The 22,769-nt window shown below is 42.2% G+C and overlaps 1 protein-coding gene across 5 annotated transcripts in view; it reads left to right on the plus strand.

The window, feature by feature from the left end:
• Window positions 1-19,828, plus strand: part of ARID1A (AT-rich interaction domain 1A) — a 126,380-nt gene extending 106,552 nt beyond the window's left edge. For all 5 annotated transcript variants that reach the window (XM_081868623.1, XM_081868625.1, XM_081868624.1 and 2 more), the window contains 10 exons: window positions 4,423-4,632; window positions 5,080-5,284; window positions 10,081-10,213; window positions 10,340-10,509; window positions 10,659-10,800; window positions 11,535-11,660; window positions 11,766-11,862; window positions 13,913-14,786; window positions 15,454-15,584; window positions 16,808-19,828. In XM_081868623.1, coding sequence (XP_081724749.1) covers window positions 4,423-4,632; window positions 5,080-5,284; window positions 10,081-10,213; window positions 10,340-10,509; window positions 10,659-10,800; window positions 11,535-11,660; window positions 11,766-11,862; window positions 13,913-14,786; window positions 15,454-15,584; window positions 16,808-18,520 — 3,801 coding nt within the window. In that variant the 3' untranslated portion in view covers window positions 18,521-19,828. The remainder of the gene's footprint in view (window positions 1-4,422; window positions 4,633-5,079; window positions 5,285-10,080; window positions 10,214-10,339; window positions 10,510-10,658; window positions 10,801-11,534; window positions 11,661-11,765; window positions 11,863-13,912; window positions 14,787-15,453; window positions 15,585-16,807) is intronic.
• Window positions 19,829-22,769: the final 2,941 nt, after the last annotated feature.

Genomic DNA, 22,769 nt, shown 5'->3' on the forward strand with positions numbered 1-22,769 from the left:
AAAGAGCTATTGCAAACAGGGTTTGAAATCCTTATTAAGTGGAAACTGTAGTTACTGTTTGTGTCACCAAAACACTTTAACTGTGGTTAAGGAAGAAAGAGAGAGTTGGCTCCAGAGTAGATAAGGGGATAGGAAGCACATCATATCTGTGGCCTGCTCATATTCTGATTTTACATCTGCGCCAGCCCAAGTAGATGTGGCCTTGGACAATTCTATGCAGGATGTCTCATTCATATTACATGTTACATTGGCACCTCAACTTTCACCAATCTGGAATAGAGATATATTTCCCTCAAGGATTATTATAACCCTCAAATGTTAATTTTGATGATAAGAGAAATGCAGTGATTTTATATTTTTCTTCTGCCAGACATTTGGTTCTTAGAGAATTAGGTTCTTCAATGTTCTACAGTAGCAACCTACTTGTAAGGTTAACAACTCTTTATATGGGATCGTAACTCAATTTGTCAATTGTATCAAATAGGGCAGTGGCCAGGAGGTTGTCATCCTGGTGCCAAAAAGCCTTGCAGGATTCTCTCCATACCTTTGTTATTTTTAATTGCAACAAAGTAGAGGAATAGTAATGGAATAGTAGAGCAGTTTAATAAAGCTTTGTTCTTTTTCTCAGTCCAGATCTAACAACTACAGTAGTGCTGTTGTAGTACTAAACAAGGAGCCTCATAGTTAGTGCTTCAGAGAGTCTTCCTTGTACCCTTCAGACTTCCTCGTAGCAAAATACTGACATAGCTAAGCAAGTTAGCTTCATTGATCTTTACTAAGCTAGATAGGGTCTGTTTTCAACTCTGGCAAATAAGCCTGGTTCCTTTAAACTCAAACTGCTCTTAGACTTTGATTACCTGGTATCTCCCACAGCTTTCTGCTTTAAAGATTGCAGTTCCAAGTGCTTGAGGTTGGAGCCATAAGGAAAGGGACTAATGCAAAAATTCAGTGTACATTTCACAAAGAAATTTTGCTTACATTTTCTTAATGCTCAGACAATTGGGCCATTGCCTAGTCCCATTAAACGCCCCCCCCCCAATGTTTGTTCAACTAGTCTAAAATTCACTGGGGAGAGTGATCCTCTCATATGTTGGATCAAATGAACCTTCCCTGTCTCTTAAATGAAATAATTCCCTGGGAGTGTTTTTCCTGAGTCAGCTGTTGCCTTCTCTTCTGCAGTACAATCTTCCTGCAGTGGGAGAAAAGTAAGAGAAGAACAATCTGTCTAGGTAGTGGCTAGAATGCCATATGGGATCGACTTGAGACATCTTAGGAGCCCAAAAGGAACATTATCAAAACTGATTACCAACTTCTTTGGCTGGGAACTTGCATAGACAGCAAAGTTATCTTGAGGATTCTGACCCTGACAAAGGAAGCAACTTTGACCACTGGTTGTCTAACTTTAGTTTGTCCTAAAGTCTTCTTTCTTGCCTTTGTTTGGTGAAATGCCTTTCACTTTAACTAATGCTGATCCAAGACGTGCGACTATTTATCTGATTTGTGTATTCATTTTCAACAATAGTTGTGAAAGCAGGTTACCCTTCCAGAAAAATAAAATGACAGTAATAGCAATACAGTGTTGTAACAGTGACAGATTAAAAAATGGACAGCTAGTATTAAAGTAACATCTTAATAATAAAAGGCTTGCCTGAAGAGAGAGATTTTAACAGCTCATTGGTAACAGATTCCAGAGCTTGGGGGCCACCAGCAAAACAGCTGCTCGGATGGTGGCCACTAGCCTGATACATGGTGGGAGTGCAAAGAGGTATTCATCCTTACATCTCAAAGTGCATGGCAACAGGTCATGTGCTTCCAGACTTGGAAAAATCTGCATACTATCATTGATCAGTTGCTTGAAAGTTATATTAACACCCCCTTCTTTCTATTTTAAAACTCAAAGCTGTGCAAGCACTGTGTCTCACACTATTGCTGTGACATAGTGCATGTAGTCTGCTCCTCCAAAGATAAGTTGGCTAACAGAATTAGGAGACATCTGGATGTGGGTGTTCCGTTTTTCACCCCTGATGTTTCCTACATCTCTTACTGACTCTTAACAACAGTGGAGCTTCTCTTTCTGTCTAAATCCTCACTTCTTCCCCAGGCCAGTTTGTCATTGTCAAGAGGTTTTCCTTCTGGCCTGTGTACAACTACATTCAGATAATACTGGGCTGACCTGCATCCACATTTCATGCTTTTAAACAAAGTTCTACCATCTCTATAACCTCCTGCTTCTACTATAGATCTCTTAGTTCCTTGGTTGTCTCTTTATTGAATGGTTGTGTTGCTAGTTTCTATTCATTGACTTGTTTCCATTATTGCTTCTTTGCTCAAAGACAGAATATTTTGGGATTCTCACACAGTGTTGCTGAACTTGCTTTGACTGGTCTTTTAACACCAGGTTGGTGTTCTTCATTACCAAGCCTTTTTGCAGTGAGAGACCAGAAATGTTAACTAGTTCCTTTACTGCCAGAAGATCTGATGTTTGTGAGAGAAGTTGGACATACCTGTGAATGTGCTTGTCTGCACCAGTCCATAGGTGCTGACCCATCTCCTTGTTGTATGTGAACTTACAACTCAGCAGCCTGCATTTCAGGAACATACAATATGTGTTTACTGAAGAGTGCTCTTCATAGCACCTTGATTATTCTGGGAGCTGGGTGAGGGACAACTTAAATAGGGCCATGCCTTACAATTCTGAGAAAGTTTTACTATTTGGCATACCCCTCTCTGTGGTTTATGAAAGGAAAAGTCACTGGTGAGTCCAGGCTTCTTCTCTGTAAGGATTCAATGAGGCTGCAGCTTTCCCAAAACTCCTGTGACGTTTTGTTTGTAAATATTATCTTTCAACACCCATAAAGATAATGTCTGAAATTCTGCTGGAGCCCATTATATTGGCTTTTTATTTTATTGGCTATTCACTTGTTGCATAATCACTGTAACCAGCAAGACTTGAATCTAAATTATTATGCTTCATTTTTCTGGCACATTTGTACTGAAATTAAACTTTCATAGGATCTCAGCCATCTTTAGATGCACCATACTTCTGTAATCAGCTTTATTGTACTGCTTGAACATAGTTTCTAGGGTTAACACTTCTTTTACATTTGTTTCTAAGACTTGTTTTTACAGTGTTTTAGTTTGTATTTAGCATACATGCAATTTTATTTATTTAATTTTTCCTGTACTGCCTTTCTGCAACCTGCCCCCTCCCCATGCAAAGTGGCTGACAAAAATAACCAAACGAACAAATTAACCAAAATCCTGTATTGGTAAACAAAGCAGCAAAGACAGTATCAGCACATCAATAACTAGCATTATAAAAAGAAAATTCAAGGCACTTTTAGTAGCCATCAAATAAAGCAGAAAATTGAGATTAATTCAAATTAAGCAATGAGACTACAATAAAACAACAATAATGGAAACAGAAAGCTAATTAATATTAATTCAGAGTCATTAATCAACAAATGCATGGACGAGCAGGACAGATTTCACTTCAAGTCTAAAAGATTTAAAAAGAGGCTAGACATATATTCCTCAGGTGGAGTTGCATCATTTGGGCATAACCCTTAGCCATGGTCCACTGTCTAGTAGCAACCTGCATAACCTCTGGAGATAAGTACATCCAAGAAAGTTTGTTGATGGCTCAGCTGCTGAGCAGGTTCATATAAGAGCAGGCAGCCCTTAGGGTACCATGGTGCCAGATGATGTAGGGCTTTATAAATTAAGACCAGCCCTTTGAATTGTACCCAGAAACAAACTTGAAGACCACAAAGGTATTTGAATATGGATGTAATGTGTTGATTCCAAAAGATAAAAGAAGAAGAAGAGTTTGGCATTGATATCCTGCTTTATCACTTCCCTAAGGAGTCTCAAAACAGCTAACAATCTCTCCTTTCCCCTCCTCCCCCACAACAAACACTCTGTGAGGTGAGTGAGGCTGAGAGACTTCAGAGAAGTGTGACTAGCCCAAGGTCACCCAGGAACTACATGTGGAGGAGCGGTGATGCGAACCAGGTTCACCAGATTACAAGACTACCACTCTTAACCACTACACCACACTGGCTAGATTCATGACTAGTTAATGACCTGGCTATCATATTCTGAAATAGTTGTGAAGTTTTTAGAGAGACAGCTGTACATATAATGCACTGCAGTAATGAAACCTGGATGTTACTAAACTGCAATGTCAGTGTCATCTTTGCAGTAAAGGACCAATTTGTAATTATTGTACAACTGATGTTAACCTAGATTTCCACAATGTACTTAGACTGAAGTAGGGTGGGTGCGCCTACATCAGAATGGTGTCATTGCTTTTCTCCCTGCGTTATGTGGTGATATCCGAAGACCTACCTTTTCTCAGATTGTTTTTAAATTAATGTGTGATTCTCTACTCTGCTTCTTCCTCTCTCTTTTTTTCTCTAGAAATCCAGCTCCTCTACTACTACAAATGAAAAGATTACTAAACTATATGAGCTGGGTGGTGAGCCAGAAAGAAAGATGTGGGTAGATCGCTATTTGGCTTTCGCTGAAGAGAAAGCAATGGGCATGACCAATCTTCCAGCTGTGGGCCGGAAACCCCTAGACCTGTATCGGCTCTATGTCTCTGTGAAGGAGATTGGAGGGCTGACTCAAGTGAGTTAACTTAAGCTTGTATCTGTTAAGATTCCCTTTCTCAGGTCCGTCTTACACACAACACACGTTTATGTATCTTATTAACCCTGGATGGATGCACAAGGCCACATCTAATTTATAAATTCCCTGCCCTGATAAGCAAAATTCTTGATAGGTTGATTCAGTTTTTTTATTCACATTACTACATCAGTTTGGGGTAGTAATACTACTGTTAGTGCTCCCTCCCCTCTTGAACTTGTGTTTTTATATTTGCTCCCCTAAGATGGACAATAAATTGCTTATTGCTTTTTTTTAATCCTTTGTTATGAGGAAGGAAACTGGTGATTTGTATTTGAGTTTCCTTACTTTCCTAAGCACTACTTGAGAAGGGTATCACTTTGCCTGTGGCATGCTTTAGAAAGGAGATGTGACTTGGATTTAAAAGTTGGCTCTTCTGGCTTTGTGCAGGTTAACAAAAACAAGAAATGGCGTGAGTTAGCAACCAATTTGAATGTGGGTACCTCCAGCAGTGCAGCTAGCTCTCTGAAGAAGCAGTACATCCAGTGTCTCTATGCCTTTGAGTGTAAGATTGAGCGAGGAGAAGATCCTCCCCCAGACATCTTTGCAACTGATTCAAAGAAGTCACAACCCAAAATACAGCCTCCATCTCCAGGTGAGTCAACTTTGACTTCTGAAGTGTTGAATTCATCCTGTCTTGCAATGTCTAGATCAGGGTCTAGTAGGCCACACCCTGTATGAATATATCACAGTTGCTCAACAGGGTCCTTATTCTACCAGAATGTGGAACTGTGGCAGTTATATATTTTTAAAAGGCATATTTACAAATGTGATTTATCTAGGAAGCCTTTCTGCATTTGTAAAGGTGTTAGAGCATCATTGAGAACTGGAGGTGGCTTTTGCCTGCTCCAGGCAGGGTAGCTCTTTCAGATAAAGGATGGCATGTTGGGATTATACACTGATGTAGAAACAGTTGACTTTCTTTCTGTTGTTCGTTTAAGACTTGAAAATGTCTTGCTGTATATCTCAAATTTGACCCCTTGTTTTTTAGAACCCAAAAGTATGCTTTATAAGGCTGGAATGATAGATTTAGTGCTGATACATTGCAGATTTCTCATGGGTTCATGGTTTGGATCAAAAATTTTGGTATCTGATATAGAACTTGAGAAGACCTGGGTTCAACATATCATTCACTTCTTACATATAATGTTGTGTCCTTACACAGCTGCCTGTAGAATCACAACATGCTGCTCAACTGAATGGGCCAAATATGATGTGTGCTAAATGTCTTTTTTCTGTTAGTAGTCCTGTGGTACTCATTGTATCTCTGCAAACCACATAGCTGTGACTTTTCTAGCAGCCTGGGATTGTTAGAGTGAAAGGTAGGACTAGTACGAGAAAAATGGGAACCAAGACTAACAATTGGCTTAAATACACTGCTACTGCTGTATTAATGTTCTTCAACATTAATTCTTCAGCAGTTCTTCAACTGCTGTATTAATGTTCTTCTGTCTTAATGTTTGAAGAGCTCTAATCCATATACTTGAATTTTTTTAAAAAAAGACTAATATCCACTACAAATTGGGCACTGTAAAAAAAAATGTTTTTCTTTCTCCCCCCACCCCTTCACTGTGAAGGTAAGCACTGCTTTTTCTTAAGGCAACACTGCTGTGATTGAAGTTCTTTTGCTTTCATTTTTTACTTATGCTGACCAATCCTTGTTTCATGAAAATTTCTCAGAACTTTGATCATCTATTATACTCCTGGCCATATGTGGGGGGAGAAGGTGGGAATGTGAGCCCAAAGCTTACAGTGGCTCCTTACTGCTCAGTAAATCATGGTTTAACATGACTTGCAAGCACAGCCACTATGTTACTATCATGGTTGTGGAAATCGATTGGGGGGGGGCATATTAAAGAATTGTGACAAGGCAGCACTGTATGCCTGTAGCTACATTCTGAAGTAACTTCCTTCACAGCAGCATGATGGAGAACAGTTGACACGTCAGAGGTTTTGGGGGCTGACGTATCAAATAGGAATGACATCCAGCAGCCAACCAAAAATGTATTAGGAGTTGTGTTACATAAAATCAGGTGATTTGTCCATCAAATCCAGTGTTGTCATCTCTGGCTGGCAGTGGCTTTCCAGGATGTCAGATGAGAACTTTCCCATTACCTGCTACATGATCCCTTTGACTAAAGATGTCACAGGTTGATCCTGGGACCTTTTGTCCTCAAATCTAATTGGTGCCTACAAGAGTCTTAATTTGACCTGTGAGACTGTTCCCCTCAAGCCACATCCACTCGCTCCAAACCAGGCATCGTATATGTCATGTGTGAGGTAGATAAATACTACAGAGGAACAACCAGGAGCCTTTGAATGAGCTCCTTCTTGTTCCTTGGCAAATAGGACTTGTATTCATCATATTTTAAATTGGATGCCAAATACAAGCTCTGCTGGGATTGTTTCGACATGGGAGTTCCCAAGCAGAGCCAGTCCCTGCTAAAACTTTGGCTTAAAGTCACAATCAGTTGGTTGGCATTGACTTCAAGCCCCAATTGGATTGACTGAGATCTGTGTTTGCTGTGCAGCTTGAGTCCAAGCCTCCTTGCAAAGGAAAAATGGATCACCTAATATCATGGTGATGGCATGCCTGTCAGAGTAGTGCAGCCAGAGGTGGCAGAACTCAGGATCCAGAACTCTGACCAGATCATGTTCCTCACCCCCCTGCTGTACAATGAAGACGTACTATTCCATAAAACAATAGTCCCTCATTTGGAATCATTCTGTATATTTGAGCAGTCCAATACTGTTCGGTTGCTGAATGCACTAACTGGGATTCAGTAAAAATATCACTGAGAGTAGTGATGTGCTCTTGCTCCCTGCTGGTGACCCAGTCTGAAATCCATTGCTGGAAGAGGACATGGTGGGAATTTGAGATAGACATCATAGGATCTGTACCTACTGTTTTCCTGCTGCTTTGTTCCCCTTCTCTTGAGCAAATGGATATCCTTCCAGTCTTCTGCTCTTCAGTGTGAATCCTTTTCATATTCAAATACTGTGGCTGCTTATTCTGAGTAAATGTAATGGAGAGGATGCATAGCAACAGCATCATTTGAACCTGAACCTCCTGGACAGTAATTTTTGTTGTTGTGAGAAGGTGTGGTGACATGTTGCTTGGAGTATCCAAGTGACACACTATCTATCCCACACCACATGAGTGAGGGGATGCCCCTGTGGCAAATTATGTGATGGAGGCATCAGGGATACAGGTGTCATTTTGGCTGTCAACATTACGGTTTCATAGGGTTATATCCAGTCCTAGTTCTGTTCAGGGTGGACCAATTGAAATTAATGCACATTACAAACTAAGGTCCATTAATTACAATAGGTCTGCTCTAGAACTCAGTTGGATAAAACCCATAATCCCTAACCCACCACCTCAAAAATAATGGTTGTAGGTTTCATTTGCTTCATTTATTGTATACATCTTCTTATTGCATTTTTATTGTAAAGCCTCTCCAGGAAAGTTTGTTTGAAGGGTGAGGCTGTGTATGAATTTAAAAACTCACAAGTACATTAATTGGGGATAACAAAACCAGCTCATTTTTGCTGTGTTGACCAACAACTGTAGTGGGACAGGAAACCATTGAACACTTACGTTGCAATAATGCTGTTAATCTCCAAAGTGCCACAGTATTCCTTGTAGTTGCCGTGAGAGGCTACCATAGCTAGCTCTCTAGAACTTATTACCCCTTTAAGAGGTGTACAGCTCCAAAAACTGGCTCTTGGCTGATTTACCTGCAGGCCTCTTTGAACTAAATGTCCTGTGTTGCTTTGGTTTCTGTTGGCTTCTGTTGAAAAGCTAATGCTTGTGGCTGGAAAAAGCCATGTTCCTGTGGTTGGATGGGGCTGATCTGTGCACTTAGGGGTATATCTGAAGGGGTAAACTTGCAGTTACAGCAAACAGCTCGCTTGTGGAAGATACCAGGGTTCTCCAGCCAGCAAAACCCCCCTATTTATTGTGTGTGGGTTTGTGGTGCTAGGTCCTGATTTGCTTTGCCACTCTCCTTAAAGCATTTGTGGTGCTAAACTCCTCCTTACAGTGCTGCACAAGTAGTGTGTTAGATGCTGCCTCCTGGACTGCTACAGCATAAGCTTGTTCTTTCTCTCCCCTCCACGATTCCCCCTCCCTTCCCCAATCCCTTTCAGCTTTTTTTGGCTCCTAGTTATGAATGAATGGCTGGCAACATGTGCCCTGGGAAGTGCAGCCAGTTAGGCTTGAATTCACAGTGTATGGAATTGGCATCCCTCCAGCAGTTTGTAAATTTGTGAGTTGGGAGGGACAGCAGGGGGTGGGGACGAACAACAAATGGCAGCGACACAGGGAATGTCTCGAAACCTCTTCCTGCTGATGTCAGTGTATTAGAATGCAGCAGCGACTTTGCTTGTTGGATTCCCAGGGGAACTGAATGGATCTGAAAGGCTAATGAATGGGGAGAGGGTGTGAGGGGAGGGGTTATGAATGAAGCTCCCTGCTGGGCTTGCCTCTGCCCTTCCTTCTCAGGAGATGTCCCCAGACTGGGAGGGAGCAGTGGAGCAGAGGGAGAGGGTGCCAGGAAGGTGGGGCGTAAACAAACATGACCTGTAGCTGACCTCTAGAGGATTTTAATGAATAGCTGAAATGACTCATCAACTTGCAAGGCTGAGGCAAGGGATATCAGTGCCGAAAATGGTAACTAATGGAAACCTTAATTAAGAGTTTGGCTTTCGCTAGCTGCTAGGAGTGTATAAATCTGAGAGATGGCACCATTAGAGGCTGTGGTTGGCCTGGAACAGCAGAACTCAATAAACTGCACAGCTGGCTTTTTGATATTGTATACCTGGATTTTCAGACAGTTTCCAGTGGACTTGTGTCGAACGGTCCAGAGTAGCTGCTTGATCCCTTTTCCTTAGCCTTCTATAGAAGAATTTGTCTTGGACTTCCTGGGAAGGCTCCAATGGAGCTGCCCTGTGCTGTGCTTTTAGAACCTTTTACTTGAGGTGCTCGAACTAGGAGTGGGGTGTTTAATCTGCCATCAACATGTCTTTCTTGGCCATGTGCAAAACTGGACCATACTGATGCGGAATTGCCTCCCTGCCTAAAGATGCAGTTCAGAACATTGTTTCTCCTAGGAGACTTTGTTTTGTGGTCTAGTTCACAGCACTTTTCAGTTAAGCCTAGCAAATTTGGGTTAATAGTCACAGGCATTATGGTGTGTAGGAAAGAGCAAGTTCTGTTATAAAAATGATGACCATTGACTCCCAATATATCCTAGGATTTCAGGAAGTTGCACTTCCCCGTTCAAGAAGTACTACCTTTGAGAGTTTGCATTGCTATAAAATCCTTCAAGGTTTTTCTTAGTAGCTTCTATTTACCATGGAGCTGATGCCTCTCTTCTCTACTTGCAGCTGGTTCAGGCTCCATGCAGGGTCCTCAGACACCTCAGTCCACCAGTAGCTCCATGGCAGAAGGAGGAGACTTGAAGCCCCCAACTCCTGCATCTACGCCACACAGTCAAATGCCCCCTTTGCAAGGCATCAGGTATTCCGCAGTCAACTTCCTGCTACTAACAAATGCCTAAAGGCTGCTGTGCCTGGCCATGGCTTTTCTAATGGATTGCATTGATTGACTTCCATGTTAAAACAGTTCCTCCTTTTGTTGGCTCAGGAGTAACTCAGTAGGCCTTCAGGACACCTTTCCCGATGGCAGTGACCCTACTTTCCAGAAGAGGAACTCCATGACTCCAAACCCAGGGTACCAGCCCAGCATGAATACTTCTGACATGATGGGTCGCATGTCCTATGAAACAAAGGATCCATATGGCAGTATGAGAAAAGGTGATGTTATCTTTCATACTATAGCACAGAGCCATTAAACTCTCTAATCCCATGAAAGGAGCTTTGGAACAAAATAGCTTTAATTTTATGTCCAATATAGCTTCATGTCTTCCTGCTGAAGATTGATGGTTTCCTTTCTCCACTTTCAGGAAGTGATCCCTTTATGTCCTCAGGGCAGGGCCCCAACAGTGGTATGGGTGATCCTTATAATCGTGCTACAGGTCCAGGGATGACTAATATGGCCATGGGGCAGAGGCAGCATTATCCTTATAGCCCTTATGAGAGAGTGAGGTGAGTATTCACACTGGATGCATTGATTCTATTATTGATTGATTTATCCATCCATCCATCCCACTTTTCCCCTAGAACAAGGCAGTTCTCAAAAATGAAAACAGATACAGACCCTATGCTGCTATACCAAGCAAATCACAGTTATGCAAATATTTGCTAAATGAACACATCATTTTTCTCCCAGAAATATCAGTTTTCACAGAATTTATGTGTCTCAGGTTTGAGTTTACAGGTGAATATGTTTTTCAGGAGTATGTAAGTGGCAGGAGGGCTGGTTATGGGCAAGGCAGGCTTTGAAGGATTGTGGTGTTAGTGGAACAGGACTAGAAAATGTGACAGATGAGGTGATGGCTGGACTCTGTTTCCTGAACTATGGAGCCTTGCATGAGCACCACCCCGCCTTGTCAGACAATGAGGACTAGAAATTCTACAAGAAATGAGAAATTTAAAATCCTATACAAAACGTACAAGTTTGCACAGAACTGCAGAAGGCAGCATTATATTTATTTGCAGTGGTGATTGTGCTGTTAGGTCAAATATGGGGAAACAGTAGCCCTCCAGATGTTGGACTACAACTCTCACCATCCCTGGCCATGCTGACTGGGGATAATGGGAGTTTGGAGTCCAAAAACATCTGGAGGGCTACAGGCTCCCCACCCCTGTGTTAGAGTCTTTCTTTGTAAATGAGGGCTAGAATTGCTTATAGTGTGAGGGTGTGCTGTGTTTTCCTTCAGGACTGAAGCTGGAATGGGACCTGAAACCAATTTAGGAACCGGAACACCCCAGCCCAACATCATGCCTTCCACTCCTGATTCAGGGATGTACTCCCCAAGCCGATATCCTCAGCAGCCACAGCAGCGGTAGGTTCCAGTATGCCTCTATTGTGTCAGCAATACAGTCACAATAGAATTCCATGGTGTTCTGTGCATCTGGGAAGAAAACTAATACTTTCTTCTTTTCTGCAGACATGATTCCTATGGCAATCAATTTCCCACTCAAGGTACATCCTCCAGCAGCCCCTTTCCTAGCCAACAAACCACCCTATATCAGCCACAACAACAGGTGAGCTCCCTGAGGTTTTGCAATTCAACTGATAAAGATTGTGGTGGTTGCGACCTATGAGCAGTCACAGAAGGGAAGGATAGTAATGGTTTAGTTCAGTGGTTCTCAAAAGGAGTGGCATGAGAGGATGGCAAGTGCGGCGGGAAGATTCAAGGACAATAAAATAAACATTTGAATATTTCAGTGTAGTATTGTATCAAAATATTTTTTTGGGGGGGATTTACAATCAGAAACCGTATCCATGCCTCTATTCAAGATTATTGGCTCTGCAACACATCATTGTTAACAGAGATTTTCAGCTCTGACAAATATGAAAGATCAAAAAGATGCAGGCTTCCTCAACCTCGGCCCTCCAGATGTTTGGGGACTACAATTCCCACCATCCCTGACCACTGGTCCTGCTAGCTAGGGATCATGGGAGTTGTAGGCCAAAAACATCTGGAGGGCCGAGGTTGAAGAAGCCTGGAAAAGAGAAACACTTCTTTGCATTGATGAGATGAAAGTTTGTTTTTCTCAAATTAGACATAATATAACTGATATTATCCTGCAAAAGCAAGCTTACACTTCTCATTGAGTTTGTATACATACTTAAGCTACATATGTAAAAGGCTCGTTTATAATTATATCATGTTCTTATGTAGCTGCGTTGTTTTATGCTTTCTTGATTTCCTATGATCATATTATAAAGTAGTTGTGTTCTGTGTTAAATGAAGCACTGCTAGTTGTTTCTTCTTTTTCAATGTATTTCTTATCAATAAAAAAATTGGTGTGGTAGGATAAAAAATTATCCTGAAAGTGTGGCCCAGGGAAAGATTTTTGAGAGTCACTGGTTTAGTTTAACAAATGCTGGGATTTCCTGGCTGAAAGCGGGAAGGGGGTGGTCTTCCAAAGCATACCTGAGTTGTCCAGAACTGTTCCCATATTTGTTCTAGATCTCCAGGCCTTAATTGGGCTTTGCGTCTATTGTGCTGTGGATTTTGCAGAGGGAACTTAAACATATTAATGCTAAACAAAGAATCTGTTCTGTTAGTTGAGAACTAACTTTCTAACTTAACTGCAAAAATATTGTCTTAAAATGTAGCTGAGCTAAATCAAATTGTAGTTCAGGAAATTTAGGGTAGGTGTCCACCCCTCAAAGATCTCCCTTTTGTATAGAATTCAGTTTCTGTATTTCTTAATATACATAATCACAGTGTAATTTTGTGTACAGGGTTCTCTTTCAGTCTTGGCAGTATATATGACTCCTATCTTCTTATTTGAAGTCAAAGCTGGAATATAATTATGTCTCACTTGGATGAGAAGGTGTTTACAGTTGTAAAGCTTGGTCTATAACCAAAAAATCCAGAATTTGATTATTCTTATAGCTTTGCCTTAATAATGTTACCATAGCAGGATGCTTGAAGGTTGAAATATTAATAATAAAAGCCCTGTTATAGAAGCTTAACCAGCTGTTTGCAATGGGCACCTTTTACTCTTTTTATTTTTGGCATAACTCTGCACACTCTTATCTTGCCACAGACCCCTTGCCACAAATCATTTCTATTGTCTGGAGCCATGTGGCTGTAGTCAAATTTGCAGTTACTGATGTGATAGAGTACAGTGGGCCCTGGTGAGCAAGGCTTATAAAAACCAGCATCATGCTAAATTGCATCCAGTCCCCAGTCTTAGACTTCATAGTGTTTGTGTTTTCCCCTCCTAGTATATAAAGGAAACCATGGCCATCTCCAAAGTGCCTTGATATAGTCCTGTATATGGCAAGAGAGAGAGGCAAAATAAGGTTAGCTTTCAATGTACTTTATTGAAAACCTCTTCCAGCCTGAACCAGTTGCACAACATATTCTGTACACAGAGTACAGCTGTTCATTTTGGACAAGGAGATAATCAGGTTTGAAGCTTCTAGTACCAAACCCTGGTACACCAGAGAACAGTTCCGAGTAGGATGAGAGGAAACTGATGACTTCATGCTGTTCTGTGAATGCTGTAGGTTCCTGTCCATAATCTCTTAGAATGAGAGCCACTTATGAATTGACAGCTTTTGTTTTATTTCCAGAATTATAAGCGACCGATGGATGGCAACTATGGCCCCCCAGCCAAACGACACGAAGGGGAACTGTACAATGTACCGTACAGCACAGGACAGGGACAGGCACAACAGCAGCTGCCTCCGGCACAAACCCAACAACCAAGCCAGCAGCAAACTGCTCAGCCTTCTTCACAGCAGGAAATCTATAACCAGTATCCGAACACATACCCTGCCACAGATCGCCGACCTGCTGCTGGGCCACAGAACCAGTTCCCATTCCAGTTTGTCAGAGAGAGGGTCTCTGCTCCCCCAGGCTCTAGCACACAGCAGAATATTGCTCCTCAAATGATGGGTGGGCCCATACAGTCCACTCCAGAGGGCCCACAGCAGGGCACCATGTGGCAAGGGCGTAACGAGATGAGCTACAGCTATCCCAACCGGCAGAGTACTGGTTCTGCACCCCAGGGTCCTGCATATCACGGAGTGAATCGAACAGATGAAATGCTGCATCCGGATCAGAGGGTTAATCACGAAGGACCGTGGCCTTCTCATGGAAACCGCCAGCCTCCTTATGGGCCCTCTGCCCCTGTGCCCCCAATGACAAGGCCGCCCCAGCCCAACTACCAGACCCAACCCAGCATGCAGAATCACATTCCTCAGGTATCTAGTCCAGCACCTCTTCCCAGACCGGTGGAAAACCGCACCTCTCCAAGTAAATCTCCATTCCTGCACTCAGGAATGAAGATGCAAAAGGCGGGGCCTCCTGTCCCTGCCTCACATATAACACCAGCAGCTGTACAACCTCCTATGATACGACGGGACATCACATTCCCACCTGGATCAGTGGAAGCTACACAGCCTGTGATGAAACAAAGACGACGTCTGACCACAAAAGATATTGGTAATTGAGCTTTCATTCCCTTGAGTTGATGGGAGAGTGGTGTGTGCCAGACCACAAGGAACCTTTTGGTGTATCACTCATGCAGGGATTTGGAACCTTTTTTCAGCCTGAGGGGCTGCATTCACTTGTGGGCAATCTTCCAGGGACCACACATCCGGGGGGTGGGGGTTGGACACACACCACTCCATCCAGGCAAGCAAGAGGTATTATTACAATTCAAGGGCACATTCCAACCACGTAAGATCATTAGAGGAGGACACAGAGCAGAGCCAATGAGGGGTGTGTCATGGGCAGAGAAGAGCCAATGAGGGTTGTCAAGCCTGGAGGCCTGGAGTTCCTCAGTGCTACATTATTATGACGGAATGGACTCTTAGATTGGAAATAGATGGTCTTGGTTGCTGTGGTTATGTCTAGTGTCCCTTCATGTGCTGGATGCAATCCACAGGGAATTTTGCAAACCTAATAGAAATCATTGGGAGCCATGCAAGAGCTTTCTTAGATTTGTGCAAGGGTGATTCCTTATGGATTGAGAATTCAAGTCTAGTCCACCTGGCTGGGTGACTTGCTTTTGGTTCTTGTACAATGTAGAAAGCAGGATTCAGGGACAGGTTTAGTTTCATTTCATTCTGGGAGTTTAAATTGCATCAAATGTGTTTCTATGTTGCAGGAACACCTGAAGCTTGGAGAGTAATGATGTCTCTGAAATCTGGGTTACTGGCTGAAAGTACGTGGGCTTTGGATACCATAAACATTCTTCTGTATGATGACAACAGCATAATGACCTTCAACCTTAGCCAGGTGAGTTGACACCTCCAGAAGACATGGCTTTGAAATTTAAAAGTGGAATTGAAAGACATGAGCAAAAGATTAACATAGAAATGTGACTAAAGTTTGGGCTGCGTGTATTCTGCATAGTGTGGAATTCAGCATCTTGAGAATCATTTAATGTCCTTAGGGCTGAAATATTAGGCTTGATATCTTTGGGGGTGGATAGGGCTTCCAGAAATCGGGCCATATAGTTTCCTGTCTTTGCTTCTTGTTCCTCTGTATGACTAGAAGTAACAAAGTTATATAAAGATATAAAGTATGTAAATCTAGACAAATTTGCATTACTTAACTGGTATCTGTATCTGTGCAGAATGTTAACTGTTGGATGTAAGTGCACACAATTTTTTCTTATCGGTGAAATTTTAAGTGCTGGGGCATTATTATTATTATTATCATTATCATTATTATTATTATTATTTCAATTTATACACCGCCCTATACCCGGAGGTCTCAGGGCGGTTCACAAACAATCAGGGTGGTTCACAAACATGGTGAAGAGTGGATAAGACAAAACAACAACAACAATAACAACACCGGACCTACTAGGGTTAGGATTTGCGAGTTAATAAATACAAAGACCCAAACAATTTACTTGGGGCATTAGTCCACAAAAGCCGTAGTCCACTTTATCAGAGGTCCTGATATACAGGGCATTTATTCATAAAAGCTATATTAAATTTGTTGACTCTTTAAAGGTTGTTCAAGACACTCTGGTTTTAGTGCAACAGACTAACATTGAAAATTTTGATTGTATTTTAGCATATGCATTTCAACTTACAGGTTTGAAACTAGGCTCAGATGTAACATAAAACTATGGTTTGGTGCTACATGAATGAACCTAGAACTTGTGCACTTACTTTTTCCATTGGGTCCTGCGATTGTTCCCCTCCCTTATTTGTTTGCAGCAAGCCATATTTTTCCATTATGTCTGAATTGGCAAACTATGGTTTGCACTTGTCATTCAAACTATGGTAAAACCCTGGTTTCTAGGGCAAGTGCAAACCAGAATTGTAAACAAAGGTTTGAGCATGGTTTTCAAGCAGTTTTCCAGTTTGGATGTAATGACAATATGTGGTTTTGACACAAACGGGAGAGAGAACTATGATTTGGCATTATGTCCGAATTGGGCCAAAGTTGTCTTCAGGGGTAAGAAAATGTTGCAGTTTCTTATTTCATGTTCTGTTCCCTTGCAGCTGCCTGGGTTGTTGGAGCTACTAGTGGAATATTTCCGACGATGCCTGATAGAAATATTTGGAATCCTGAAGGAATATGAGGTGGGAGATCCAGGGCAAAGAACACTATTGGATCCTGAGAGGGTCAGCAAATCTTCGAGTCCTCCTCCTGAAGAGGGGGATAAAGAGGAGCCACAGAGTCCTAACTGTGAGGAGGAAGAGGAAGGGGAGGAGGAGGCTGCCTTTGCAAATAAAGCCACAGCGCCTCTTGAGAGCAACGAGGAAAAGCTAGTCAGTAAATTTGACAAGCTTCCAGTCAAGATAGTGCAGAAGAATGACCCATTTGTGGTAGATTATTCTGACAAACTTGGCCGGGTACAGGAATTTGAGAGCGGGCTGCTGCACTGGCGGATTGGTGGGGGAGACACCACTGAACACATTCAAACCCACTTTGAAAGCAAAATGGAGCTGTCGTTGACTCACAAGCGAGCTCCTTGCAACTCTATTTTGCGAAAACATTCTGTAGCTGAGAGCAACCCAGTCACCCGAGAGGGAGTATCCCCTCCATCTGACAGTCCTCCGGAGAAAAGGATAACGGCTACCATGGATGACATGCTTTCAGCACGACCCAGCTCATTGGCAGAGGAGGAGGGAGTAAGAAATGTGGAGGTGGCAAAGGAAAGCGGTAAATTCCCATTTGGCATTAGTCCAGCTCAGAGCCACAGAAACATACAAATCCTGGAGGACGAACCTCACAGTAAAGATGAGACGCCCCTCTGCACACTTCTAGACTGGCAGGATTCGTTGTCTAAACGTTGCATCTGTGTGTCTAACATCATCAGGAGTTTATCATTTGTGCCAGGCAATGACTTTGAGATGTCTAAACACCCTGGTCTGCTGCTGATCTTAGGGAAACTGATTCTCCTGCACCATAAGCATCCAGAACGCAAACAGGCGCCACTGACATATGAGAAAGAAGAGGAGCAGGACCAAGGAGTGAGCTGCAACAAAGTGGAGTGGTGGTGGGACTGCTTGGAGATGCTGCGTGAAAACACTTTGGTCACATTGGCCAACATCTCTGGCCAGCTGGACCTTTCACCATACCCTGAGAGCATCTGTTTGCCTATCCTAGATGGACTCCTCCATTGGGCAGTGTGTCCTTCAGCAGAAGCCCAAGATCCTTTTCCAACCCTGGGGCCTAATGCTGTCCTCTCCCCTCAAAGACTGGTTTTGGAAACCCTCAGTAAACTCAGCATCCAGGATAACAATGTGGATTTGATCCTTGCAACGCCACCCTTCAGTCGCTTGGAGAAACTCTACAGCACCATGGTGCGTTTCCTTAGTGACCGAAAGAACCCGGTGTGTCGGGAGATGGCTGTGGTACTACTGGCCAACTTGGCGCAGGGCGACAGCTTGGCAGCTAGAGCCATTGCTGTGCAGAAGGGCAGCATTGGCAACTTGTTAGGCTTCTTGGAGGACAGCCTGGCAGCCACTCAGTTTCAACAGAGCCAAGCCAGTTTGATGCACATGCAGAACCCTCCCTTTGAGCCGACCAGTGTGGACATGATGCGTCGGGCAGCTCGAGCGCTGCTCGCCCTGGCCAAAGTGGACGAGAACCACTCTGAGTTCACGTTATATGAGTCACGGCTGTTGGACATCTCCGTGTCACCTCTGATGAACTCGTTGGTTTCACAAGTTATTTGTGATGTACTGTTTTTAATTGGCCAGTCATGACAGCCGTGGGATGCCTATACCCCCTGTGTGCGTGTGTGTGAGTGGAGGACTTAGAAACTGATTGTTGCCCTTTATTTATGCAAAACCACCTCAGAATCCACTGTCTGCCCTGCGCTGTCCTGCTTCTACCTTGGGGAAAAAGATATTCCCCCTTCCCTCACCTCTGCCCTTCAGATCTGTCCTAAACCCCTGTTCAAGGAGACAAAGTTCTGCCTACATTTAAAAAAAAAAAGACTTTTTTTATTTTAACCAAAGTTGCTGTTGTTTACAGTGAGTTTGGGGAAAACAACTTTGTCCTGTTACCGCATCAACAGGCGCTACTTTCATAACTGTTTTTAATGGTAAACTCTGAAGGACAAAAAAAGTGACTGCTGAACTCTTGTGTGGTTTATCGTTGTACATTCACAATCTTGCAGGAACCAAGAAGCTACCAGTTGTTAACAGACCTTGTCCAATGGAGGCCTGTGCAGTAGAGTGTAGAACTTCATGTACTGTACACCTTAAACTGTAAACATACTGTAATAATGTCTCACATTGAAGAAGAAAAAAAGCTGGATCAGCAGCAAGCTGTAGTTTTTAAAAATGTTTTTAGTTAATGTTGAGGAGAAAAAAAGGCTTTCCCCCCAAAGTATCATGTGTGAACCTACAACACCCTGACCTCTTTCTCTCTTCCTCCTTGATTGTATGAATAACCCTGAGATCACCTCTTAGAACTGGTTTTAACCTTTAGCTGCAGCCTCATGGCTGCCACGTGTGTATATATATATGACGTTGTACATTGCACATGCCCTCAGACTCCTTGCAGTTTTGTTCCCGTTCTCCCTGCACCCCTTTATAGTATGACGAGTTAAACGAGTTGATGACCTGCAAAAGCGAGACACCAATTATTTAATCTCTTGCCAGACATCTCTCTCTCTCTCTTTCTTTCTCTTTCTCTATTTCTCTCTCTCTTTCTCTCTCTGGAGGATGCTGTACAGGTCTCTGTGTATAAAGTCATTGCTGTCTCAGCAGCCAATCAACTTATAGTTTTATTTTTCCTGGGGTTTTTTTGTTTTTTGTTTTTCTTTCTAATCGAGGTGTGAAAAAGTTCTAGGTTCAGTTGAAGTTCCTGATGAAGAAACACAATTGAGATTTTTCAGTGATGAATTCTGCATATTTGTATTTCAGACGATGTAGCTAAAAAAAAAACTTGATGTAAATTCCTCCCTTTTTTCCTTTTTTGGCTTAATGAATATCATTTATTCAGTATGAAATCTTTATACTATATGTTCCACGTGTTAAGAATAAATGTACATTAAATCTTGGTAAGATGTTTGTGAGGGTTTTCATTTTTGAATGGTCCAAAAGGCCGCCTAGTGGGATCATCCACACTTCTATTTTGGATTGATTTCGTAAATGTAAATTGCATTTCTAAAAAGGAAAAAAAAACGACTCCTGGGTTAAAGGAAGAGACTGCGCACTTCCAAAGGGAAATACGTGGGATTTCTGTTTTAAAATCAGGAAACAGTTGTTGCTTTGAAGATTAGAAAAGTAAGCAGTTCTTGATTTTGGAAGAGTTTTTACCTTAACTTTTAACACCTTCTGCCTGAGGGCCCCAAAGTGTGCCTGCCATGTTGCTAAGAATTTATAAATCAGTCCTGTTCATGACATCTACAAGTGTTGAAAAAGTGGGTAGTGGCAGGTAAAAAATACAGAATATATGGATAAATCTATCTCCCTCACTCCTAGTTCTGTATTTCTGAAATGAGGTCAGTTTCTTTGACCCTGTTGGAAATGGTAATAAGCAACTTTCATAAAGAACAGGGATCAGCAAACTTTTTCAGCAGAGGGCTGGTCCACTGTCCCTCAGACCTTGCGGGGGGGGGGGCCAGGCTATATTTTGAGGGGGGGGGACAAACGAATTCCTGTGCCCCACAAATAACCCAGAGATGCATTTTAAATAAAAGCACACATTCTACTCATGTAAAAACACCAGGCAGGCCCCACAAATAACCCAGATATGCATTTTAAATAAAAGGACGCATTCTACTCATGTAAAAATACGCTGATTCCAGGACCGTATGCAGGCCGGATTGAGAAGGCGATTGGGCCGGATCCAGCCCTCGAGCTTTAGTTTGCCTACCCATGATAAAGAACAACAAGAAATACAGTAAAGCACTTTTCCAGGTTAAAAGCTGCTATAAATTTACATAACTCTGTGAAGCCAGTATTAACAGAGCTTTGTGAATTGGTAGCTAAATTTGTGTTCTGTCCTTCTACATAATAGTAATGGAGCTTCCCCCCCTCCCCTTTTGTTTCCCCAAAATGGCTCTGGGAGGTCAGGAGAACCCCCAGAACAGCACACGAGGGAGAAGAGGGCAGGTTGTTCCTTCAGGCAAGCAGACATGTTTGCGCTGATGCTGCAATCTGCTTAGTGCTGCATTGAGTTACTATTAAGAATAAATACTCCATTTATATCCCTCCCTTTTCCTCCCATAGGAACCCAGGGCAGAAAATGGTGCTCAAGGCAAAGACAGTGTACAATGTGGGGTGGGAAGGAGAGTTAAGGATAAAGTGCTTGAAAAGGAGTTAAAAGCATAATAATAGATATTTAATATTCCATAACCTGAAATAAACACGGCAAACACATATTACTAAAGCACTCCTGTACTCTGCACATGCCAATTAAAAATGGGTACTCCTTTGCTTAATTGGACAGACATGTTTCAGCTTTGAGTCTTCATCTGTGGTCAAGCATAGATAATTCTTAGGCTTTAGAATAAGAAATTACAGTGGTACCTCGGGTTAAGTACTTAATTCGTTCCGGAGGTCCGTTCTTAACCTGAAACTGTTCTTAACCTGAAGGACCACTTAGCTAATGGGGCCTCCTGCTGCTGCTGTGCCGCCGGAGCACAATTTCTGTTCTCATCCTGAAGCAAAGTTCTTAAAATGAGGACTATTTCTGGGTTAGCGGAGTCTGTAACCTGAAGCATATGTAACCCGAGGTACCACTGTATTAGGTAAAGGGACCCCTGACCGTTAGGTCCAGTTGTGAAATTATTACCTGGAACATAAACGAGGGTTATCCAGTTGCAGCATTCTGTCAATCACCACATCCAGTGTACACATAAAATTAAGGATTATTTTCAAATACTGTTAGAAATATTTCAAATAGTTAGAAATATTTGGTTGAGTACAAATACAATACAGAGCAAGCCATCATATTTCTGATTTCTAAACTAAAGCCATAGCACAGAGGTACCAAACTGTCAAATTAGTCACATTTGGGCCTTATTGAAATCAATGTGAAAACTTAAAAGTTGTGGCTAAAGTGCCACAGATTTCAACAGAGGGTAAGTGCAGCTAGCTTAGTCTAGTTGATCCAAGCTATTTGCATTTTACATTGTTAGCCCCTCTGAGACACAGTGGTCTGAAGAAGATAGGTCACTAAATAAATTAATATAGGGTTGTATCCAATGTTAGTCATACTAAGAAACAGGCTTATTGAAATGAATGGACATGACTAACTTATGCCCATTGATTTCAATAGGTCTACTCTGATTAGAACTTTGTTGGCTTGGCTACAACCCATATAGTCTTACCTTAGAGACAGAGAGATTTCCCTCCTACTTCATGAGGATGAAAACAAAACCTTGCAGGCAAAAAAAGAGGATAATTGTTCAAGCTCATTGAATATCTAAGACCTTGATAAATCTAGCTTAAAACAAAAAAAATGTATTATATTTGCATCCTTCCCTTTCAGGAGTTCTGGGAGTTGCATACCAGCTTTCCTATTTAGTTGATGCAGCTGAGAGAAGTTAAGAAGGTCTCTGCTGGATCAAATAATCCAACAATGTCCAACCAGATGCTGTTGGAAAGCCCACAAGCTGGGCATGAAAACAGCAACACTCTTCTATTGTTGTTCCCCAGCAACTGGTATCATGTTTTGGACTTGGAGTTTCCCTAAAACAGTCAAAACCTGTAGTCCATGATTAAGACACCATCCATGAATTTGCTCCTCTTTAAAGCCATCAAATGTTAGTGGCAGTGAAGTTCAGGGGTCTACAGAGGATAACTGAACAGAGGATTTGAGCTCTGGTTTCCCTCATTTTCATCCAACACTGTCTATCTACTACACCACTCTTGTCTCTTTTATGTGCTCCACTTCCTAGGTTTTCTACTGTAAGCTCTGGACCAACTTTTTGTAGTCAACTAAACTACTCAGAGTAGGTCCACTGAAATTAATAGACCTCTTGGGTTTGCCAATCAT

Source organism: Podarcis erhardii, assembly GCF_964252035.2.
Source record: "Podarcis erhardii genome assembly, chromosome: 7".
NCBI lineage: Eukaryota > Metazoa > Chordata > Lepidosauria > Squamata > Lacertidae > Podarcis > Podarcis erhardii.